We start from the raw sequence: 21,526 nt of genomic DNA, 5'->3' as shown, positions 1-21,526 counted from the left end.
ACCACATCCATTCCTACAGACCATCTTTCAGCTCGGATTATTTTTCTTGGCATATGACAGCCTTGTAAAATCAGACGCCTGAAAACATAAATGCCCTCCAAATGTCTGTTAAAATAATCTTTCTAGGGAATACTTCCTATAAGAAGTTCAGTCTCCCATATAGATTCCTCTACACAGATGTATTTCAGTGGACTGTATAATCCTTCTTCCTGGCTTTCAAATAGTGGAAAAATATACTTCCTTTTGCCAAACCTTCTTTAGTTACTGGAAAGATTTAGAAAATAAATAAATGTCAAAAGGTATAAGTCACAAATAGGGTTCTTTCTGGACCACCTCTGTAATTACAGGAAGGCTGAAGTCTTACACTTAATTATAGTCACTTCAACGTATGTGTTTTCTTGGAAAAAAAGACTCAGAACACACTTATAAATATAACATGAACCCTGATTTAAATGCCTTCCCCATGATAACGTGTCCCTCCTGTCACCATAATGTGTCACAAAAGCTGATGTGTAATTCTGGCAATTTGCACAGAAAATCTCTTGTCCCAAAGGATGTCCAACTCTCATAACAGGCCATAGAATACAATGTAAGAGAGAGAGAGGGAGGGAGGGAGGGGGGAGGGAGAGAGAGAGAGAGAGAGTTTGTGTGTGTGTCTATATATACACACACATATACACATTAGGTGTGGTGGCCTAGTGGTGAAGATGCTCACCTCCCACTTGGAAGATTGAGAATTCAATCCTAGTAGGGGCAGATGTTTCTCTCCCAGGGCGCAAAGAAAAAAAAATCTGCTGTGAACTTTGTGTGGTGTCAGGAAGGGCATCCGGCCAGTAAATGCTCAATTCCATCCAGTCACCCTAACTCTAAGGGATTAGAATGGATTGTAAAAAGCACCAGACACCGGTTTTGTGGAGAGAGGTTTTTCCACAGACCAGAGGAGCTGTGGTTTCATGTGCTGCCTGCATCCCATGGATGGAGCTTCGCTTGTTCGCATGGCCCTGTTTCTGGCATGCTGCGGACCAGTCCATGGACGGCGGGGGTTGGGGGACTCCTGACTTAATGTGTTTGCTACATTATAAGGCATTTCAGTTCAAGTGTATCTAGGAATGGACTCATGTGCCATAGCAATGGATAGCAACAGAGATAACATGTCAGAGGGATGAGATTGACTGACCCCCAGGAATATCACAGATTTATGGAACATTATCACCAATGATGCTTTCATCTAAATCTGTACAGATAAAACCAAATGTGCAAAACTAAGATTTTTAAATGTATTTGTGTATCATCTTAATATAACCATATCTCAAAATATATACTGTAGCACAACCTTTTCATTTGGAAATGTACTCTCCAAAATTTTATATGGGATAGCCTACACACAACATATTTTACCATTTTCTGCCTTCAACAAATATTCTATTCACACAGTATTGAATATGTTGCCATTTGACAGACAAATATTTACCTCAAACACCTCCTCATCCAGAATTCGTGTTCCAAAGACAGCGATGCCATTGGTGTCAATGACCGCCGGGCTGCTCCTCTTGAGTGGCTTGGTGGTTTTCTTCTTACAGTCCACAATCATGGTCACTGATTCCCTCTCCACACTGATGGCCACCCGATGCCACCTAGTATAGAAATCCAAACGTTTCTTTTTTTAAAAGAAGAAAGCATTTACCTAGAAATTTTACATCTTAAGATCAATGGAGTAATTATATTTGCTTAAGATATTAAAAGGCTATATCTCTTCATTATAACCAGGGACTCATTTCAGAAGCTCTAGCAAATGAGAATTGCTATTAAACAGCAAATTTGGAGCAAATTGACCGGATGCCTTGATAATCAGTACACGGACATCCTTGCAGAACTAATGTGTCTAAAAAAGCTACAGAAAACATAGCTTGGACATCAATCTTTTTCACATAGCATGTCCATGGGCAAGTCAAATAGTTATAGCTCTAGGGCAAGAGTTAAAAAAATGTAAATGTTCTGCAACATAATAGAGTAGAGTAGAAAATAGAGTAGGGTAGATAGGGTAGGGTAGGGTAGGGTAGAGTGGAATGAAATGGAATGGAATGGAACAGAACTGAATGGAACAGAACAGAACAGAACAGCAGAACTGGAAGGGACCTTGGAGGTCTTTTAATCCAATTCCCTGATTAGGCAGGAAACCCTATACCATTTCAGACAAATGGTTATCCAATCTCTTCTTAAAAACTTATTTATTATTTATTTGTCTTTATTTGTCTTGTATGCCCCCCACTCCCGGAGGACTCCGGGCGGCTCACAAAAGACAAGGGAAAGGGGGGAACGAGACAAAGACAACATATTAAAAACAAAACCAACATTCACAATTTCTGTGGAGGTAGATGCTTCTCAGCTCCCCCCAGCCTGCTTGATTTTATGTGTGCAATTAATATAAGCCCTACCCCAAATATAAGCCCTATTTAAGGGTAGTAACACTTCCAGTGTTGGAGCATTCACAACTTCTGGAGGCAAGTTTAAGTTTAAGTTTAATAAACTTATATGCCACCCAATCCCAAAGGACTCCGGGCGGCTTACATAAAAGACAATTTGAAAAGTACTAAAAAGTTTAAAAAGTAAAGAAAACAAAGCAGGTTGAAACACAACCCACTCAACCGTAGTGGGGCTGGACCTCATTCAAGAGGTCAACAACCCCAGGCCTGCCGGAAAAGCCAGGTCTTAATAGACTTTTTGAAGGCCACAAGAGTGGGGAGGGTCCGGATCTCTAGTGGTAGATCATTCCATAGGGCCGGAGCAGCTACAGAGAAGGCAAGTTGTTCCACTGATTAGTTGTTCTAACTAGTAACGCTGTTGGGAGACCATGTTGCCCTAGTTCCTGTTCTACTCATGGCAGCAGTATAATACTAGCTCCCTCCTTTTAATATGAAGCATAAACTAGGGTACCCAATTCTAAGAATTAGTTCGATCTTAACTCTAAGCCTACCTCAAGGGGTGTTACAGAGCCCCAAAAAACTTTAACATGGTCGTAGTAGGCAGTTCCAGCCCACCACTGATGTTCTCCAGTATCATACTGGAAACCATCTTAGCCACCTCTGCTAGGAAAATACTAGGCAACAGGGTACATGGTGTCAATCATCATCATCATCATCTCTGAAAGGTGCAATGAAAGACAATACAAAATTCTGTCTCATGCAAAGACAGAAACCATTATCTGGAAGTGATCACCTCACATTCTAAGGTTCCAAGATATAATGGAAAGAAAAAGCAGATTCATGATCTAGCCAAAGACATAAACGAATTTCCAATGGTTAATTAATTAGCATTGCAGAGAAGTGAAATTTTGTCTACAGCATGCAATATAAAAGCTCCGGAAAGACAAAAAGCATGATGATATCTTTCAGGCTTGGCTGGTTCTAAATGTGGAATGCGTATGAGTAAGAATACAGGTGCGAGTGTACAGGCCTCAAACTTGTTAAACCAATAAAGCTTTGTTGTTGTTGTTAGAATTCAGTGTTCTTGTTATTCCTTGCAAGATCCTAGCTAGCTCTTTAATTGAAATTCTATCTGAAGGTCAGGGAGATCAAGGAGTAAGGGGCCTCTTGGGCTAAGTGTGTTTTCTTTGCATGAATTTTCTCCATTGACCAAAGCTGGGTGCAGAGTAAATTCAAAACTCCCAGTCGCAGATCAACATAAGTGGGGAGGGCTGGGAAGTGTATTTCTCAATGGAAAGTGTAAGGAAAAATGACTGACTCTTGGTGAGATGTATAAAAATACAATCAACAGTTAGATTTTGAGGGTTTTTATAGCGGAAACATTTGCTATCCTCAAGTCTATCTCACTTACCCAGTTCAAGATTAAGGTTCTCACACCAATCACAGTTCAAAATGTTTTCCGGTGAGTTTTCTATTTGTTTAAGTAGTCTCCCATAATAGATGGAAAGGGGCTCTATTTTGAAAGCATATTTATTTTTGCTAACGTTATTTGTTTGGCTTAGATGCTGCGGGCTTCCAACTGATATTCCACAGATAGATCTTAACTTATAGTAGTTAGCAATAGCAGTTGGACTTATATACTGCTTCATAGGGCTTCCAGCCCTCTCTAAGCGGTTTACAGAGTCAACATATCGCCCCCAACAATCCGGGTCCTCATTTCACCCACCTCGGAAGGATGGAAGGCTGAGTCAACCTTGAGCCGGTGAGATTCGGACCGCCGAACTGCAGCTACCCACCCAGCAAGCCACTCCCACCCAGTCACATGGCTGGCAAGCCACTCCCACCCAGTCACATGGCCGGCAAGCCACTCCCACAAAGCAGGCCACACCTACAGAAGAGGTTCTAAAAAAATTTGAAACCCACCACTGAACTACAATGACTTAACCATTGAAATTCCAGTTCCAATAATGGTCCTAAATTGAGGACAGCCTGTACTACTGGGGTAATATTGAACAAGATGGCATGTTTATAGACTCCGACTAGTCCCCTAATGCAAATTGAAAGCAGTCAGGTTGGTATCTTCATCCTTTTAAGGCATAAATGAGGTCTTATTGGGAAGGGAGGGTGGCAGCGTGTTGCCGAGCACCCACTGAAGGACAGAGAAAATAGGAAAACATCAACTAAGTAGTATGTTAAGGGCAATAGAATACAAAAAGCAAGACAGATATGAGACACAGCTATAAAAGCCAATAAAGCAGCAGGAAGATTGGATTTATTATTATTACATTTATATGCCGCCCTTTTCCCCAAAGGGGACTCAGATGCCAATGATCATATGACAAAGATTTGTGTTCAAATCATATGGGGGAAAAAAACCATGCGAAAATATTTAACTCATCTGGTGACTGGCATCGATAGACTCAATTGACAACATATTCGAATAATTCACACAGATGTCATGACCTTTTTGATGATGTTCTACTTACTTTCCATCAGCAATATTGACCGTACCAAATATGGGATAATCTTCTGGGGCAGGCTTTCCATTTTGATCTTCAAACAAGAAGATAGGCGACCTGCCCACCTCAATGCCAACCTGCTGAATTCCGTGTTCATTGTAGATCGATAGAAGAAAAGACTGGACTCCCTTTTTAGGTTTTATTGTAAATAGAACTGAAAAGTCTTCGGGGAATTTTCCACCTGTCGAGAAAACAATCCAGGGTCACAAATCCTAAGAGTAAAAAAAAAACCTACAATTTTGGAGCACTTTGTTTATTAGAATGGGGAATCAGACTTGGTACGTTTTCTGTTTAATTCTGCAAATTCCGTTGTAGGAATATTTCTTTTTAAAAGCTGCCGTGCTGTCTTGTTTTACACTGCACTTGACTTTGGCCACAGTGTAACATACATAACACTTCCATTAAACTTATTTCAGTCCTACTATGATTCTATTTCCTCAAAAATAAGACCCAGATTTATATATGCCCTCTAAAATAGCCACTAGGTCTTATTTAGGGGGTGATGTCTTACCTGTGTACCTTAGGACCACTGGAGCCAGGCCTCCCACACCCTGACACCTGTTGCACTTCTTCTGTGGCTGCTTATAGCCACTTGCGGCCAGACCCCATGTGGCGCAATGCGCCAGTGCTACCATGCGGCCTCCTGCTGTGAGCAGCAGCACCATTGCAACATATCACATGGCATACTGCCTCAAGCAGTGCCACAGGTAGTGGCACTGGCATGATGCAGTCTTAACTAGGGCTTATATTTGGGGTAGGGCTTATATTAATTGCACATGTAAAATCAAGCAAAGGCTTATTTTTGGGATAGGTCCAGTGATGGGATTCAGCCGGCTCGCACCTATTTGGGAGAATCGGTTGTTAACTTTATCAGCAGTTTGGAGAACCGGTTGTTGGAAGATATCCCCCCCAACTTTACAGGGCTAATCCTGTAAGGAAGGAAGGAAGGAAGGAAGGAAGGAACATTCTGGTGGTGTTTCTAGCCTAATCTTTATTGCACTACTTACAGAAACTGCCTCTCCAGTTAACCCTTATCACATTGTCACAGCTAAGGCAAAGCGCCCATCAACCTGAGTGACATTGAGTTGACCACACCCACCCAGTCACATGACCACTAAGCCCTGCCTACCCAGTTGATCATCAGGGCAGAGATCTGGTTGTTAAATTATTTGAATCCCACCACTGGGTTGATCTTATTTTGTGGGAAACACAGTATTTAATTTATTTGGAACTTAGCATATGAAGATCAGTCTAGATCCATATTATATGCATTCATTCATTCATACACACTATCATATATTTTTTTTTAATTAAAGGTGCAATTTTTGCTATCAATTGTATTTTGTGTGCTTCTTTTGTTAAGATACACATGTATCTATGAAAATTTCCCCATTTCCTAAATTTTAGGCAGCTATCACTAAGGCACATTTTTACAAATACATTTTTCAAATACATACACAAGTTCTCATTTTTTCAAGGTAAAAAAACCTGAAGCTAAATAGACTTTATGAATTATGCATCAGTTTGTGCTGCAAAAGAACCTGTTCCTTTATTTATAAAAAAAACCAAAGGAAACTGATTTGTTTTAGCATTCTTCAAGATCCGTGATTTCAGTAGAATTTACTTCCAAGTAAGCAGCAATTGCTGTTAGTTTACAATTCTAAATACAAACACGCGGAAATAAATTCCAGTGAAATGAATGGCGTCTCCTTGAGAAGGGTAAACATGGATGGAATTGCCCCAGTGGTTTAGTTTAATTTAAGCAAATCCGACATTTCTGAGAGAATACATATTTATGTGGGTTTTAAGAAGCACGCTCAAAGTATAATTACAAAAAGCAACGACAAAACACACTGATGTTATTTCAGCATGTGGCAAGAAGGAGGAAGAATATTCTGTATTTTATTTATTTTATATCACATTTAGAAACTGCCCATCTCCCTCCTAGAGGGACTTTGTATAGGCTTGGCCTGCAAAAGAAGATGGACGGATAAGAAGGAAGAGGAGGGTGGATGTGTAACAATTTGGCAGAAATTTAATTTATGCCCGCAAGAACAGCAATCAGGTCATTCCAGGCCATAGTCCTTGTAAATGATGATGTCAGTGTGTGAATCATCCCTGTTGGTCTCCGGATGCGCTTCAGGGTACTGATGACCACCTTTAAAGCACTCCATGGTAGTGGATCTGGATACTTGAGAGACCGCCTTCTGCCGATTACCTCCCTCCGACCGATTAGATCACACAGGCTGGGCCTCCTCCGGATTCCATCCGCCAGTCAATGCCGACTGGCGACTACACGGAGGAGAGCCTTTTCTGTTGTAGCTCCGACCCTGTGGAACGATCTCCCCGTTGAGATTCTTACCCTCACCACCATCCAGACCTTCCGCACAGCCCTCAAGATCTGGCTCTCCCAGCAGGCCTGGGGATAGGTTTTTAATTTACCCGCCCGAATGTTGATTGTTGAATGTATGTTGTGGTTTACTATTTTATTATTGGTCACTTATTGTTTGTCTTGTTATTGCACACCTTTCCCTTTGTGATTGTAAGCCGCCCTGAGTCCCCTCAGGGAGAAGGGCGGCCTATAAGTCTTATTAAAATCTAAAATCTAAATCTAAATAGGGAAGTACACAAGGGAATGAGAAAGGACAGGACATAGAAGAAGAAGAAAACATTAAAGAATTTATGGACTATGAAATACTATTTGCAAAATATTTGATAACACTGCTGACAATTAAAGACAAGCTGAACAAGGAAACACAAAGAGGGCATCAAGACTACATGAGAGATGTTACAAGCAAGGAGTTGCTAAGAGGAGTCCATACAGATTTGATCAAGAGGATGTTTGGAGGACTGGATCCACAAATGGCAGAAGACATTAGATTGTTTTGCTATTGGAAAGATACAGGTTGATAGATGGAAGAGTATAATTTAAAACTAGCTAAACTTAGTTACATTTAGTGACAATAGGTATAGTTAAATAAAAAATTGATAATGATAGTAATGTATACAATGTCTAATGTTATGATAAGTAATCATTGGATATGAATATTGAACGTTACCCATGAAGGGAAGGCTAGAAATATTTTTGGACTATATATAAAGGTTATTAATAACAATAACAATAAAAAAGAACCAAATTAGACACAGCTAAGTTTTAATTATTAGGGGGAAAATGTTATGATATGGGATATAGTTAAATAAAGAAAGGATAATGATAATAAATTATATACATTCTATGAGTATAATATAAGGGAATTGGATGTAAATGGTAAACAGGAATTTGGAAAGGAGGATTAGAAAATTTTGGTATTAAATATTATGGATGTTTAGCTAGAACAGGATATGAGGATTTAATGTTAATGGAGGATTTTATAAATAAGTAAATGAAATGCCAGTAGGTGGTTATGTATTAAATCTTGGTATATTTTATGATGGACATTTAAACAATTAGTCAAATAAAAGTGGAGGTATAATATAGTAATATAATAAATATCCAAGTTAAGATATTAGAATTAATATGAATTATATTTGACGACGGTGGAAGAGATGCACAAAAGCCTTTGTGTAACCAACTGATACACTTTCTACAGTATGTAAAGAAGGAGGAGTTGTATGTTTGTTTTGAAAATAAAAATATATTTTTTTAAAAAAGAAAGTCCTGCTTCCTCCGTGTCCATGTTTTGTCCATGACAAGAGTAATTGCTTAAATATGGGTGTGGGACAATACCAAAAGTAAATATCTTCTCTAAGATTAGAATCTTCACCACAATCAGAGAAGGTATTCAGCAGGTTCTGACCAGTTCTGGAGAACCGGTAGCGGAATTTTTGAGTAGTTCAGAGAACCGGTAAATTCCACCTCTGACTGGCCCCACCTCCATCTATTCTCTGCCACCCGAGTCCCAGCTGATCAGGAGGAAATGGGGATTTTGCAGTATCTTTCCCCTGCCACACCCGCCAAGCCACACCCACAGAACCGTTAGTAAAAAAAATTGAATCCCACCATTGACCACAATGGTCTAAGCAGTAATTTAGCTAACTATCTTGAAGAATTACAGGTAGCCCTCAATTTACAACCAGTTGTTTAGCAACCATTCAAAATTCCAAAACACCTACCTGGATTAGAAGCTCCAATCATTTCCCCCTCCCCATAGTCACATGATCACACTTTGGGCACTCAGAAAAACAAGGATGCATTCATGATTGTTTGCAGTGTCCCGTGGTCGTGTTACCATGTTTGATTATGTTTCTCCACCCCCAAAAATATCATTTATTTCTGGTTTTTAGTGAAACCGCAACCATAGCAAATCATTCATTCATCTAACAACTGCAATGATTTGCTTAACAACTGCCGCAGAAAAACATTTCATAAAACCATGTTAGTCATGTGACTGACTGGCTTTGCAACTGTTGTGAGTTACAGCCATAATGGGCAGGTTCCATTACCGTTGCAACTTGAGGACTACCTGTACATTGAGCCGTGGTGGCGCAGTGGTTAGAATGCAGTACTGCAGGCTACTTCTGCTGACTGCCAGCTGACTGCAGTTTTGGCAGTTCGATTCTCACTGGCTCAAGGTTGACTCAGCCTTCCCTCTTTCCAAGGACGGTAAAATGAGGACCCAGATGGTTGGGGGGCAATAATCCCCAATAAACCCCTGACTCTGTAAACCACTTAGAGAGGGCTGTAAAGCACTGTGAAGTGGTATATAAGTCTAAGTGCTGTTGCTATTACAGATGTGTTGAAATTTCAGTAAAGGAGAGGAAAGCATTAAAAACTAGAGTGAAAATCTATAGGGAAACTGCTGTTGGGATACAGACAGTTTGGAAGCAGCAGTTGGAGTTGTCATCTGTCATCACCTTTCTAGATGACATTCCTTGTCATCTACTTTTAATATTCTAGTCCTCGCTGTTGTTGCTTCCAAGACAGTGGGATGAAGTCATCCATAATAGCTATATGGTGAAGCCTGCCTGCCAAACTATTTATTTTTTTTAAATGAGCAGGCTTAGTCTTTTCTGGAGTGTCAGGTTTTTAGTAATTTAGGGTGAGGGACATTTACTATTATAGAATTCTTTTTTTTTCCATATGTCAGCATAGTTTATACATAGCTTTTTTTCTTATTATGCCGGTGATTTCATTTTGATTCATCGTGAAAAGAATGAGACTATGCGAGCCAAAGCCAAAAGTTTTTTTTTTTCTTTTCCAACAGTAAATGAATGGCCTGTGTGAAATTGGTTATTCTCAAAATAAGCGATACATTACGGTTGTCTTCCATTTTTATAGCATAACCATCCCAGAACTGGAGAAAATCTTAAAAGAACAGAAATAATGTGTCATTTTCTCCTAGTAAATATGGAGAGGTCAAGATGGAAGAGATGATGGTAATAGTTGTCTCTATTTTACTACTTGGAGGGGGAGTCAGGGATGTTGGACCGCGTTTCCCTGAAAATAAGACAGGGTCTTATTTTCTTTTGACCTCTGAAATGTGGCCTGGGCCTTATTATCGGGGTGGGGAGGTTATTGTTTTGGGGGTTGCTGGGCGGTTTCGTGGCACGACAAAACCGCACTCGTCAAAATAGCGGTGATAAAATCGCGTCGCTAAAGCCGCAACGTCATCACCGCGTGTCATCACCGCCGCGACAACAGCGCGGCAACAGAAGGGTGCTTTAAAACGGCGCCGCGGCAGAAGGCCGATTTCAATTAAGGTAAGGGTTAGGATTAGGTTTAGGGGTATGTTTTAGGGTTAGGTTTAGGGTTAGGTTTAGGGTTAGGTTTAGGGTTAGGGTTAGGGTTAGGGTTAGGTTTAGGGTTAGGTTTAGGGTACTGAGTGCTTGGGAATGCGCGGATTTGCCCTCCGCAATTATGTCATCACGGTAGGGTCGTGTTTTTCCTTAGTGCTTCGAACGGTGTGAATTAGTCTTCGCACTTATGTCTCCGTGGATAAGGGCTTCACGGATTTGTGGTGGAACCGGGCGGTTTCTCTCTTGCGAGTGGGCTTCTGAAGACCGGGCACAGCATCAGGGGCAAATGGCTGTGTTGTGCTGTTGCAGCAGCGCAACACAACAGCTATGAGGTGATCACACTTACGAGCAGCCACCCAGCAACCCCCCTCTCCACCGGGCAGAGCACCACTCACTGACCTAGCAGTATCCCAAAGGCACCAAGCCGTATGAGTGCCTTTGTCCTGCCCTCCCCCCCAGTTTCTGCGGCTTGGCGCCTTTGGGATACCACTAGGTCAGTGAGTGGTGCTCTGCCTGGCCAGAGGAAGGGGTTGTCCAAGGGCGCTTAAGCCTCTGGAAGGCCCCTGAAGTCTCCGGAGGGCTTAAACTGGCTCTACGAACAAACTGGAAGTCTGTTCCCGAACTTCCAGTTTCCCTGAAGGGCTATTTTTTTGTGCTCCAGAGGCTTCAGAGAAGCTCCTGAAGCATCCGGAGGACCTCCGGGGGAGGGGGAGGCTGTTTTTGCCGTCCCTAGGCTCCTATAAAGCCTCTGGAGCTTGGGGAGGGCAAAAAAAGCATGCAAAAAATGGGAGGTCATGGCTGACATGCGTGCATGCATGCTAGGGGGGTCGGCATTGCATTATGGGTGCAGCACTCCCACGCATGACCCTCCCCTGCACTCCCCCACCTCCCGCTTATGGCACGCGAGCCAACAAAGGTTCGACATCGCTGGCCTACAGTCTCATCATTATTCAAGCAACATCCTTCTTGCTGTGCTTCAAGCTGTTATTTCTCTGCTAACTTGAACAACTATCTCAACACATCGCTTCTGAATTATACGCTTCTGACTGATTCTCTTAGCAGAGCTGTGCTGAAAAACAAAACTGTAATTCTACTGTCTATTTAGCTGAAGTCGGTTAACAGATTGGCTGCTTCTATTTACTTATTTCTACTGGATGGAATAGGAGAACTGGAACCCCAAGTGAGAGATGGTAACCTATTGTGGCCCAGCAGGTGCCGTTGGAGCTGCCACCAGATTCCGACAGTGAGGGGCCCTCTGAGTCAGCTCTGGAGGATGTGGAGGACCTTGGACATGGTTCCGACTCCGAGCAGGGCGCAGAGAGGCTGGTTGGCCACCAGGAGGCACCTGAGCCTTGGACCAGTGGGGAGGAGACAAGGGAGAGTGAGTCAGAGGCCAGAAGTGAGTTGTTCCTGGATGCATGCCTTCGAAGAGCTACTAGGCGTCAGGAACAATTACGCAATTACAGGAGGTGATTGTACTCAGCTGGTGGTCATTAGGCTCCTCTCCACACTATAAAAAGCTACTTGTGCACACGGCCCTCTTTGCAGAAGTCAACGCAGGATTGAATGTCGGATTACATTACTGTGAGCTTGGCAGGCTGGATTGCTGCCAAGCCTTATCTGTGTTTATTGCTGCCTGAGTTTGTCTGAGTTGCTGCCAAGGTCCTTATCTGTTGGTTCTGCTTGGCTTTCAGCCACCGAGGTTTTGGTGTTTTGCTAATTAAAAGTACATTCTAGTTAAGCTTGTCTCGGCATTCGTTACTGGACGGAGGAGGGGGTCAGAACATTAACCATAGTTTATTACCTGTCTGAAAGTAGCCATGTAGGTTGTCCACACTCCATTTTGCTTTTCATGCAGTCATAATCTGGATTAGGGATTATGCTGTATTACACTAGATTATGTGCAGTGGTATTGCTTAAAGTGGTGAGAGGATTTGTAAGCACACTTGTAAGAAGCATTCTTCTTGTTTAATATTTATAAAATACATCGAAAGGAGGAGAAAAAGAGTTAAGCAATTGTTTTTTTTTCCTTTTAAACTGTCTCAGTTATAACAGTTTAGGATTTTAGGGGGGGTCGGGCTACAAAATAATTTGTATCTGAGCAATGTACAATTGCCTAGGTCCACTCATTAAAGTAGCTTTGCAGCACTGAAGTATTACATGCTCTGTAAATTTCCAATTATTTAAGCTCCTTAAAACCTTTGTAAATGAGCAGGGACTTAAACAGATTATACTTACGGGAAGACTTTGAAATAATATTACAAATCATTTGAGCTTTCCTGTGTCTCTGGATAGGTTTATGGGCATTTGATTCATAATCCTTTTGATAAGGATGGCAAAAGTTCAGACGATATCACACCGCCTGCTGCAATGGGAATATGGAGATACGGCTGCAGTAAAGGAACTTACGCGATATTCACAGTTCCTTTTGCCAACCTTTTACCACTTGAGAGACCGCCTCCTGCCAATTACCTCCTTGCGACCTATTAGATCGCACAGATTAGGCCTCCTCCGAGTTCCATCCGCCAGTCAGTGTCGACTGGCAACTACACGGAGGAGAGCCTTTTCAGTAGCAGCTCCGACCCTTTGGAACGATCTCCCTGTGGAGATTCGTACCCTCACCACCCTCCAGACCTTGCGCACAGCCCTCAAGACCTGGCTATCCCGTCAGGCCTTGGGTTAAAGATCGTAATCCGTCCCCACCCGAATGATGAATGTTGTTTCTATATTTTAATTATGTATTGTTTTATGTCTTACTGTCTTGTACTCCCCTCCCTATATATTGTAAGCCGCCCTGAGTCCCCTCAGGGAAAAGCAATAGCAATATAGCAATAGCAGTAGACTTATATACCGCTTCATAGGCCTTTCAGGCCTCTCTAAGCGGTTTACAGAGAGTCAGCATATTGCCCCCAACAATCTGGGTCCTCATTTTACCCACCTCGGAAGGATGGAAGGCTGAGTCAACCCTGAGCCGGTGAGATTTGAACCGCTGACCTGCTGATCTAGCAGTAGCCTGCAGTGCTGCATTTAACCACTGCGCCACCTTGGCTCTTAGGGTGGCTCTTAGGGCGGCCTATAAATAATAAAACCATAAACCATAAACCATAAACCGTTCCACTTTAAGAAAAAGGATTCTGTATTATAAGATCTAATTTGCACAAGTAACTGCCAAAGGAAGAAAAAGGAGTTGGCCTAAAAAAAGGGGGGGAGGAGGGGGCTGGGGGGAGTTTCAAGAACCGAATACAGCTCAGCACCTGCCTTTGTCTGAATTGCTTAACCTCATCCAAAAGTTATGCTGAGAATGCTTAGGGCACGGGAGCATTGATTCATCCAGTCTGGGCATGTGCTTTCAGTCAGATACAAACACATGGTTAGAAACCCTGCAGGAAATCAATTTGTTTTTTTTTACTATAAAAATTGACCTCCTCTTATGCTTACTGTCAACAAACAATAAGTACAGCTAGCCCTCGACTTACGACCACATTTGCGTCCAGCATTTCTGCGTTAAGTGAGATGTTTGTTAAAGTGAGTTTTGCTCAATTTTATGACTTTTCTTGCCAACGTTGTTATGTGAATCGTTGCAGTTGGTAAGATAGCAGCCTGGTTATAGCAATAGCAGTTAGACTTATATACCGCTTCATAGGGCTTTCAGCCCTCTCTAAGCAGTTTACAGAGTCAGCATATCGCCCCCACAGTCTGGGTCCTCATTTCACCCACCTCGGAAGGATGGAAGGCTGAGTCAACCCTGAGCCGGTGAGATTTGAACCGCTGAACTGCTGAACTATAGCAATAGCAATAGCAGTTAGACTTATATACCGCTTCATGGGGCTTTCAGCCCTCTCTAAGCGGTTTACAGAGTCAGCATATTGCCCCCAACAACAATCCGGGTCCTCATTTCACCCACCTCGGAAGGATGGAAGGCTGAGTCAACCTTCAGCCGGTGAGATTAGAACCACTGAACTGCAGATAGCAGTCAGCTGAAGTGGCCTGCAGTACTGCGCCCTAACCACTGCGCCACCTCGGCTCTCTCGGTTAAATTTGAGTGTGTCTGGCTTCCCCATTGATTTTGCTTGCGCTGTGGCCCGCCGGCAGCTAGTGGAGCTGGCGGCAGAATTGGACAGTGAGGAAGTTGGGAAGGCACATGGGCCAGTCCTGGGGATTGAGGAAAGCTCAGATGATGGCTCTGCGTCAGAGGCAGAGAGGGAGTTAGACAGCAGCGAGGCAGAACAACAGCTGGAGTCTGTTCTTAGTGCGCACATGCGCAGAGCTGCCAGAAGACAAGAACAGATTTTTATTGTTATTATTTTTTCCCTTCTACAACACCTTACAGTCATTATATCAATATTGTTATGTCATCATGTATATAATATTTCGCTTCTATATTTACACACCTTCATACACAGTTCTATATATATATATTTATATATATTGTTTTTCAGCTTAATTAATTTTATTCTTGTAGTGCAGCCATTTGTACCAATTGTTCCAAATTTCATAATATTCTGACTCTTCTTTATCTTTTCATTATAGTGTTAATTTGTCCACCTCTGCACAATCCAAAGTTTTTTTTTAATCACTAATTCGTCCGAGGGAGTATTATTTTGTTTCCAGCATTGGGCAAATGCTATTCTAGCTGTAGTTAGCAGATGTGTTAATATGTACTTAATTTTCTTTGTATATTTCTCTTTGATTGTTTGGTTCTATTCTTATCTACTAACACAACGAACCCTTGGTCCTCCCTTTGCTGAAGTTTAAAATGGCAGGGGGCACCACTCTGCGATCTAACCGTACTCGAATGGGGAAACTCTCTCCCTCTGATCTGCTCTGAAATTTTGAATTGATTTGGCTTTATTTGGCAGAGTGTGATCATTTCTCTTTTAACAGGCTTGGTGTGAATTCATAGGCCCGTGATTACGAACCTATGGCATGTGTGCCACAAGTGGCACTCGGAGCCCTCTCTGCAGACACGCGAGCCATCGCACGATTGAGATCCGCCATGCATGCGCGCACACCTCCCACTAGCCAGCTGATTTTTGGGTCTACCACATATGCAGGAGAAGTACGTGCAAGTGTGGGGGGCACGGGGGGTGCACTCCCCTCTGCCCCCATTTTTTGTTTCAGGAGGCTTCAGGGAGGCCTGCTAGGCTCGAAATGAGGCACGGTGGGCATGCATGCGCAGAGGGGGAATGCATGTACGGGCGGTGGGGGGCATGGGTGTGTGTGTGTGCATGCACAAGGGTGCAGGGCAGTGGTGGGTTTCAAAAAATTTTAGAACCTCTTCTGTAGGTGTGGCCTGCTTTGTGGGAGTGACTTGCTGGCCATGTAACTGAGTGGGAGTGGCTTGTCAGCCATGTGACTGGGTGGGTGTGCCCAACTTGTAAAATGTCGTGATACTCACTTAATAATGCTCTTGTTTAGCAACCAAAATGTTGGCTCAGGAACTCTGGCATTTGAAGCACGCAAGTCTGAAAGCTGTCAAGTTACAAGACCCTTGCACCCCTAACCCTTTAGAAAAAAAAGCCCAGGGGTGTTCAAAGTTGACAGCTTTAAGACTTGTGCACTTCAACTCCCACAATTCTTCCTCCAGTCATGTTGGCTCAGGAACTCTGGCATTGTAGTATGCAAGTCTTAAAGCTGTCAAGTTATAAGACCCTTGCACCCCTAACCCTTTAGAAAAAAACCCAGGGGTGTTCAAACTTGACAGCTTTAAGACTGGTGGACTTCAACTCCCAGAATTCCTCCTCTCGCTCTTCATCTTGATGATGTGCGGACAGGCGGGGAGAGGGAGCTGGAACCGGCACTGTAGATTTGTGGAACCTCTTCTATAGAAGAGGTTAGAACTGGCAGGAACCCACCCCTGGGGCAGAGGGAACTGCATTGTGGGGATGGGCGCACGTGCGCTGGCTGTCATGCACTGCCACGCGATTTCTGCACATGAGGACTAAAAGGTTAGCCATCTCTGTGATAGGATGTAAATTCAGAGTGTTTTGCAGTATCCGCTGTGTATTCAAGAGCACTTTCGCAGGCGTGTGGAACCTGTGATGGTTTCTGTTGTTGCTGAACTGCAATAGTCAGCAGGTCCTATCAGAAGGATCAAAAGTCAGTCAGCACTAAGTACATTCCGTCTTCCAAGTCCAATCGCTGCTAATATTGGATCTCATTAGGCTTATAAATATCATCCTCTTGTGTCCCATTATGCACGGTGTAAGCATCCTGGAGATAAGGCTTAGGTATTAATAACTGCAACAGAGGAGTAGCATTGCTTCAATAGCAGGCAGAGCAAACCACGATGCTCATTCATTTTAATCGCTTTAACAAAAGCTCCTTAAGCATATTAGGCACTTGTATACAACGAGACACAGCCCTTTATCATGCCCATTTCTCAGCCTGCTCTCATGATGCTAACGGGGACCTGGGAGGTAGATAAACCACCCCTGATCTTACAGCTATATGGCTATGATTGTCTAGGTTCCAGTGGTGGGTTTCAAAAATTGTTCGAACCTACTCTGTGGGTGTGGCCTCCTTTGTGGGAGTGGCTTGCCGCCCATGTGACCGGATATGAAATTATGAATTAGTACTTAGGTCAGCCCAGGTAGCTATTCAGAAACTCTGGCATTGAAGCATGCAAGTCTTAAAGCTGTCAAGTTACAAGACCCTTGCACCCCTAACCCTTTAGAAAAAAAAAACTAGGGGTCTTCAAACCTGACAGCTTTAAGACTTGTGGACTTCAACTCCCAGAATTCCTCCTCCAGTCACGTTGGCTCAGGAACTCTGGCATTGAAGCATGCAAGTCTTAAAGCTGTCAAGTTACAAGACCCTTGCACCCCTAACCCTTTAGAAAAAAAACCCAGGGGTGTTCAAACTTGACAGCTTTAAGACTTGTGGACTTCAACTCCCAGAATTCCTCCTCCAGTCACGTTGGCTCAGGAACTCTGGCATTGAAGCATGCAAGTCTTAAAGCTGTCAAGTTACAAGACCCTTGCATCCCTAACCCTTTAGAAAAAAAACTAGGGGTCTTCAAACCTGACAGCTTTAAGACTTGTGGACTTCAACTCCCAGAATTCCTCCTCCAGTCACGTTGGCTCAGGAACTCTGGCATTGAAGCATGCAAGTCTTAAAAGCTGTCAAGTTACAACATCTTTGCACCCCTAACCCTTTAGCAGTGGTGGGTTTCAAAAATTTTTGGAACCATTTCTGTAGGTGTGGCCTGCTTTTCGGGTCCACTGGTGGAACTTCTTCTAACCGGTCCGGTAGATTTGACGAACCGGTTCTACCGAATAGGTGCGAACTGGTAGGAACCCACCTCTGCTAGGTTCAATGCAAACTTTGGCCATGACAAATTCACCCTCGAGCCCATTCTGATATTGTAGACATTTCGGTTTGAAATACAGAAGCAATCTAGGCAAAAAACCCCTACTGTTTTGGTAGCTCTTAGACCACTGTGAGCCAGAAGTAAAATAACATAACATCATTCTAACATTTTTGGCTAATATGGTCATAAGAGCCCATATTTTAATTATCCCTTCAGTTAAAGATGCATGGGTTGGTTCCATTTCAGCCCCCCTTCAGTATGCATTTTATTCTTCAGTCTACCGCATACCATTCTGACATTAATCTACCAATATTTTACAAATGCTGTACAGAATGTACAACTCCAACATTTTTATGTGCCTTTTCTCATGAACTTTCGCGTTTCTGGATCTATTTAATCTCTATAACACACACATACACACATACACACACACACAGAGAGACACACACAACACGTGTTATTTGATCAGAATTACAAAAGGCAGGGAAAATGTGAAATTCAAAGTGCCACTACATTCCAGGTCAAGTCAGCTCAGGAGGCAGGCCAAATTTAGTGGTATGTGAGAATAACCTTGGGAGACAGGAGAATGAGTTATAGTCTAGGCGATACTCTGATAAATGATATCTGAGCCTCAGTGAGCGGGTAGGTGGAGAAAGTGTCTAAGAAGGGACATCGCTATTATTATTTTTTTATGGTGAAGGTAATCCAAGGGAAAGGTACTCTCAGGCTTGTAAGATTCTGACAATAAAGGTTTCTGCTTCTTATCTGGAAGATAACACTGACACTGAACGCCTTCCTCAAGAATTCTTAGCTCTAAATTCCTATGGAGATTCTCAATCGTCCAGGTCAGGATTGTCCCGAAGTTGCTTTATCAAAAGGCAATTTGGATTTTCTTTGTTTTTCCTTGAAGATCTTTTGCTTCTCATCCAAGAACCCTCTCTGGAAGCTTTCAAGAAGATACCGGGAGGCCATCTGTCAAAAATGGTATGGGGCAGCGATGGGGAACCTTTTTTGGCTCGTGTGCCATAAGTGGGGGGAGCACAGGGGGGGTCGTGTGCGGGCGTGCCTCACCCATAATGCACTAGAGGCATGCCCACCCATTTTTGCATGCTTTTTTTGCCCTCCCCAGGCTCCAGAGGTTTTATAGGAGCCTGAGGAGGGTAAAAACAGCCTTTTCCGCCCCCTGGAAGCCCTCTGGAGGCTTCAGGGACCTTCAGGAGGCTTCCCTGAAGCCTCCAGAGCAGTCAAAACAATCCTACGAGCAAACCGGAAGTGACTTCCCTTTTGCTTGGAGGTCACTTCCGGTTTGCTCTAAGGGTCATTTTAAGCGCTCTGGAGGCTTCAGAGACCTTCAGAAGGCTTCTCAGAAGCCTCCGGAGCAGTCAAAACCACCCTCTGAGCAAACAGGAAGTCCGTTTCTGAATTTCCGGTTTGCCCGTAGAGCCATTTTTTTGCGCTCCGGAGGCTTCAGGGAAGCTCATGAAGCCTTCGGAGGGCCTCCGATGGGGGTGGAGGCTCTTTTGGCCCTTCCCAGGATCCTATAAAGCCTCTGGAGCCTGGGGAGGGTGAAAAATGGCTTTAAAAAGGGTGAACTCAGCTGGCCAGCGCCTTGCGTGCCCTGATAAATGGCTCCGCGTACCACCTGCGGCACGTGTGCCATAGGTTCTCCATCACTGGCATAGGGTCTGCTTGGGCAGGAGGTTGGACTAGATTGCCTACAAGATCCCTTCCAACTCTGTTAATCTGTGATCTGTAAAGCACCTTTGGGATTTAGCTCTAATTGATCCCTCCTCTTTTGGCCGGGTCACACTTAGTGTGATATGATACCAGACAACTACATAGTTGCAAATTCATGGCTTAGCATGATGTGTGAATCTAACCTGGATTTCCATTTTCTAGGAACTATTATCCTGGAGGCTATGAAACCATTCTGTGCCCATTTTTATCATCTTTATTCACACAATTCTTATTCAAACACAAAGAAATACTTTTGGACATGGGAAATAAGCAAACAGCTTTAGATATGTTTCCCTTCTGCTCCACAAATGGCTACTGCTGTTTTTGTTTGAGAGTCCCTTCCATTCCTTCATTAAGGTAGAGAATAATACTTTCTTCCCTTACCCCTCAAAAAGTCTTTGTGAAAATATGCCTTGTGAGAAGAGGCTTATATCCACTGGAAAGTTGCAGGTAATAAGGCCTAGGAGTGGACTCGCAGACCTCACTGAACCCAAGTTTTAAACTAACATAATTGCAAAATGTACCAGACGTATTTCTAATGTGCTGACTTTTGTGCTGCATTTTCTGCAAAGTAGGTACTGTTACGAATATACAGGATTTAGAGCAGGAAGAATGAGATGTGGGAAATGAGAAACTGAAAGCAATGAATGGCTAAGAGCTTCAAATATAGACGGGTGTTTGCAGAGATTGACGGACAGTAAGAATGTAAAAAAGGGACAAGGAAGTGAAACTATGGAATGCGTATGTCAGTAAAAAAAGGAAAGTATAAGAAATGTGACTTGAGATGAGCATGGTGTCCTTTGCTCCTGGATGCCCTACATGGCCTAGGATCTGGATATCTTCGTGACCGCCTCCTGCAACATACCTCCCAGCGCCCAATAAGATCGCACAGGGCGGGCCTTCTCCGAGTACCGTCGACTACACAGTGTCGTCTGGTGGCTCCTCGGGGGAGAGCCTTCTCTGTAGCTGCCCCAGCCCTTTGGAATGATCTACCCCCTGAGATCCGGACCCTCCCCACTCTCTCGGCCTTCCGTAAGTCTGTTAAGACCTGGCTGTTCCGGCAGGCCTGGGGCTGTTGATCTGGATTGACCTTCAGCCCCATTAAGATCGAGTGCATGTTGTGTCCTTCTTTTAATTTGTTTCTGTCTTGTATTTTAAACTTTTTTAAAATACTTTTAAACTGTTTTTATGTAAGCCGCCCGGAGTCCTTCGGGATTGGGCGGCATACAAATCTATTAAAATTGGAAATTGGAAAATTGGATTGGCCCAGATTGGCTGAACCAGTAGTGGCGGTGGCGGGAGTCCCCGCCCAACTGCCAGGATGTTTCTACGCGTGCGCAGAAGTGTCACACGCACACACGAGCACAAGCGAATTTGAATTTGAAACCCACCTCTATCTTTGCCCAATAGCAGTCCTTGCAGAATCTGCTATGTATCATTGGACTTCCTTGCAATGGTTTAATAATGTAACTTCTGTTGTGGAATTGCATTGCTATGTTGGCTATCCATATTCCACATTTCTCATGAAATAAACCTCTGATCTTTAAGTAAGATTTATTGCTTGTGGTTTGTCTGTGTTCCTCCTTATTGGGATATTTTTTAATGACAGCCTGCACCTCCCCAAATGAGGCCAACTGGGATATAAATATGAATCCCTTGCCTTAAGTTTAAGGTAAGAAATCCTGTGGCTTCCACAAAAGAGAGAGGTGAACGACCAAGAAAGCTACGTTTTATTTAATGGGCTTGTCCATAAATTACCATAAAGAGTGAATTTACTCAGTGCTCAAAACAAAAATGAG

The 21,526-nt window shown here is 43.2% G+C and overlaps 1 protein-coding gene across 1 annotated transcript in view; it reads right to left on the bottom strand.

Annotated features, from left to right (window-relative positions):
* The window catches only part of COL11A1 (collagen type XI alpha 1 chain), a 283,501-nt gene that overhangs the window by 240,512 nt on the left and 21,463 nt on the right, over nt 1–21,526 (bottom strand). Inside the window, exons 3-4 of the mRNA XM_087720747.1 lie at nt 4,910–5,123; nt 1,472–1,634 (exon numbers count right to left, since the gene is read on the bottom strand). Of these exons, the coding sequence (XP_087576873.1) occupies nt 1,472–1,634; nt 4,910–5,123 (377 nt within the window). The remainder of the gene's footprint in view (nt 1–1,471; nt 1,635–4,909; nt 5,124–21,526) is intronic.

Source organism: Thamnophis sirtalis, unplaced genomic scaffold (genome assembly GCF_051295495.1).
Source record: "Thamnophis sirtalis isolate CommonGarterSnake01/CBP01778 unplaced genomic scaffold, rThaSir2_p1.2 scaffold_7, whole genome shotgun sequence".
Lineage (NCBI taxonomy): Eukaryota > Metazoa > Chordata > Lepidosauria > Squamata > Natricidae > Thamnophis > Thamnophis sirtalis.
This window is presented reverse-complemented; position numbering and strand designations above follow the sequence as displayed.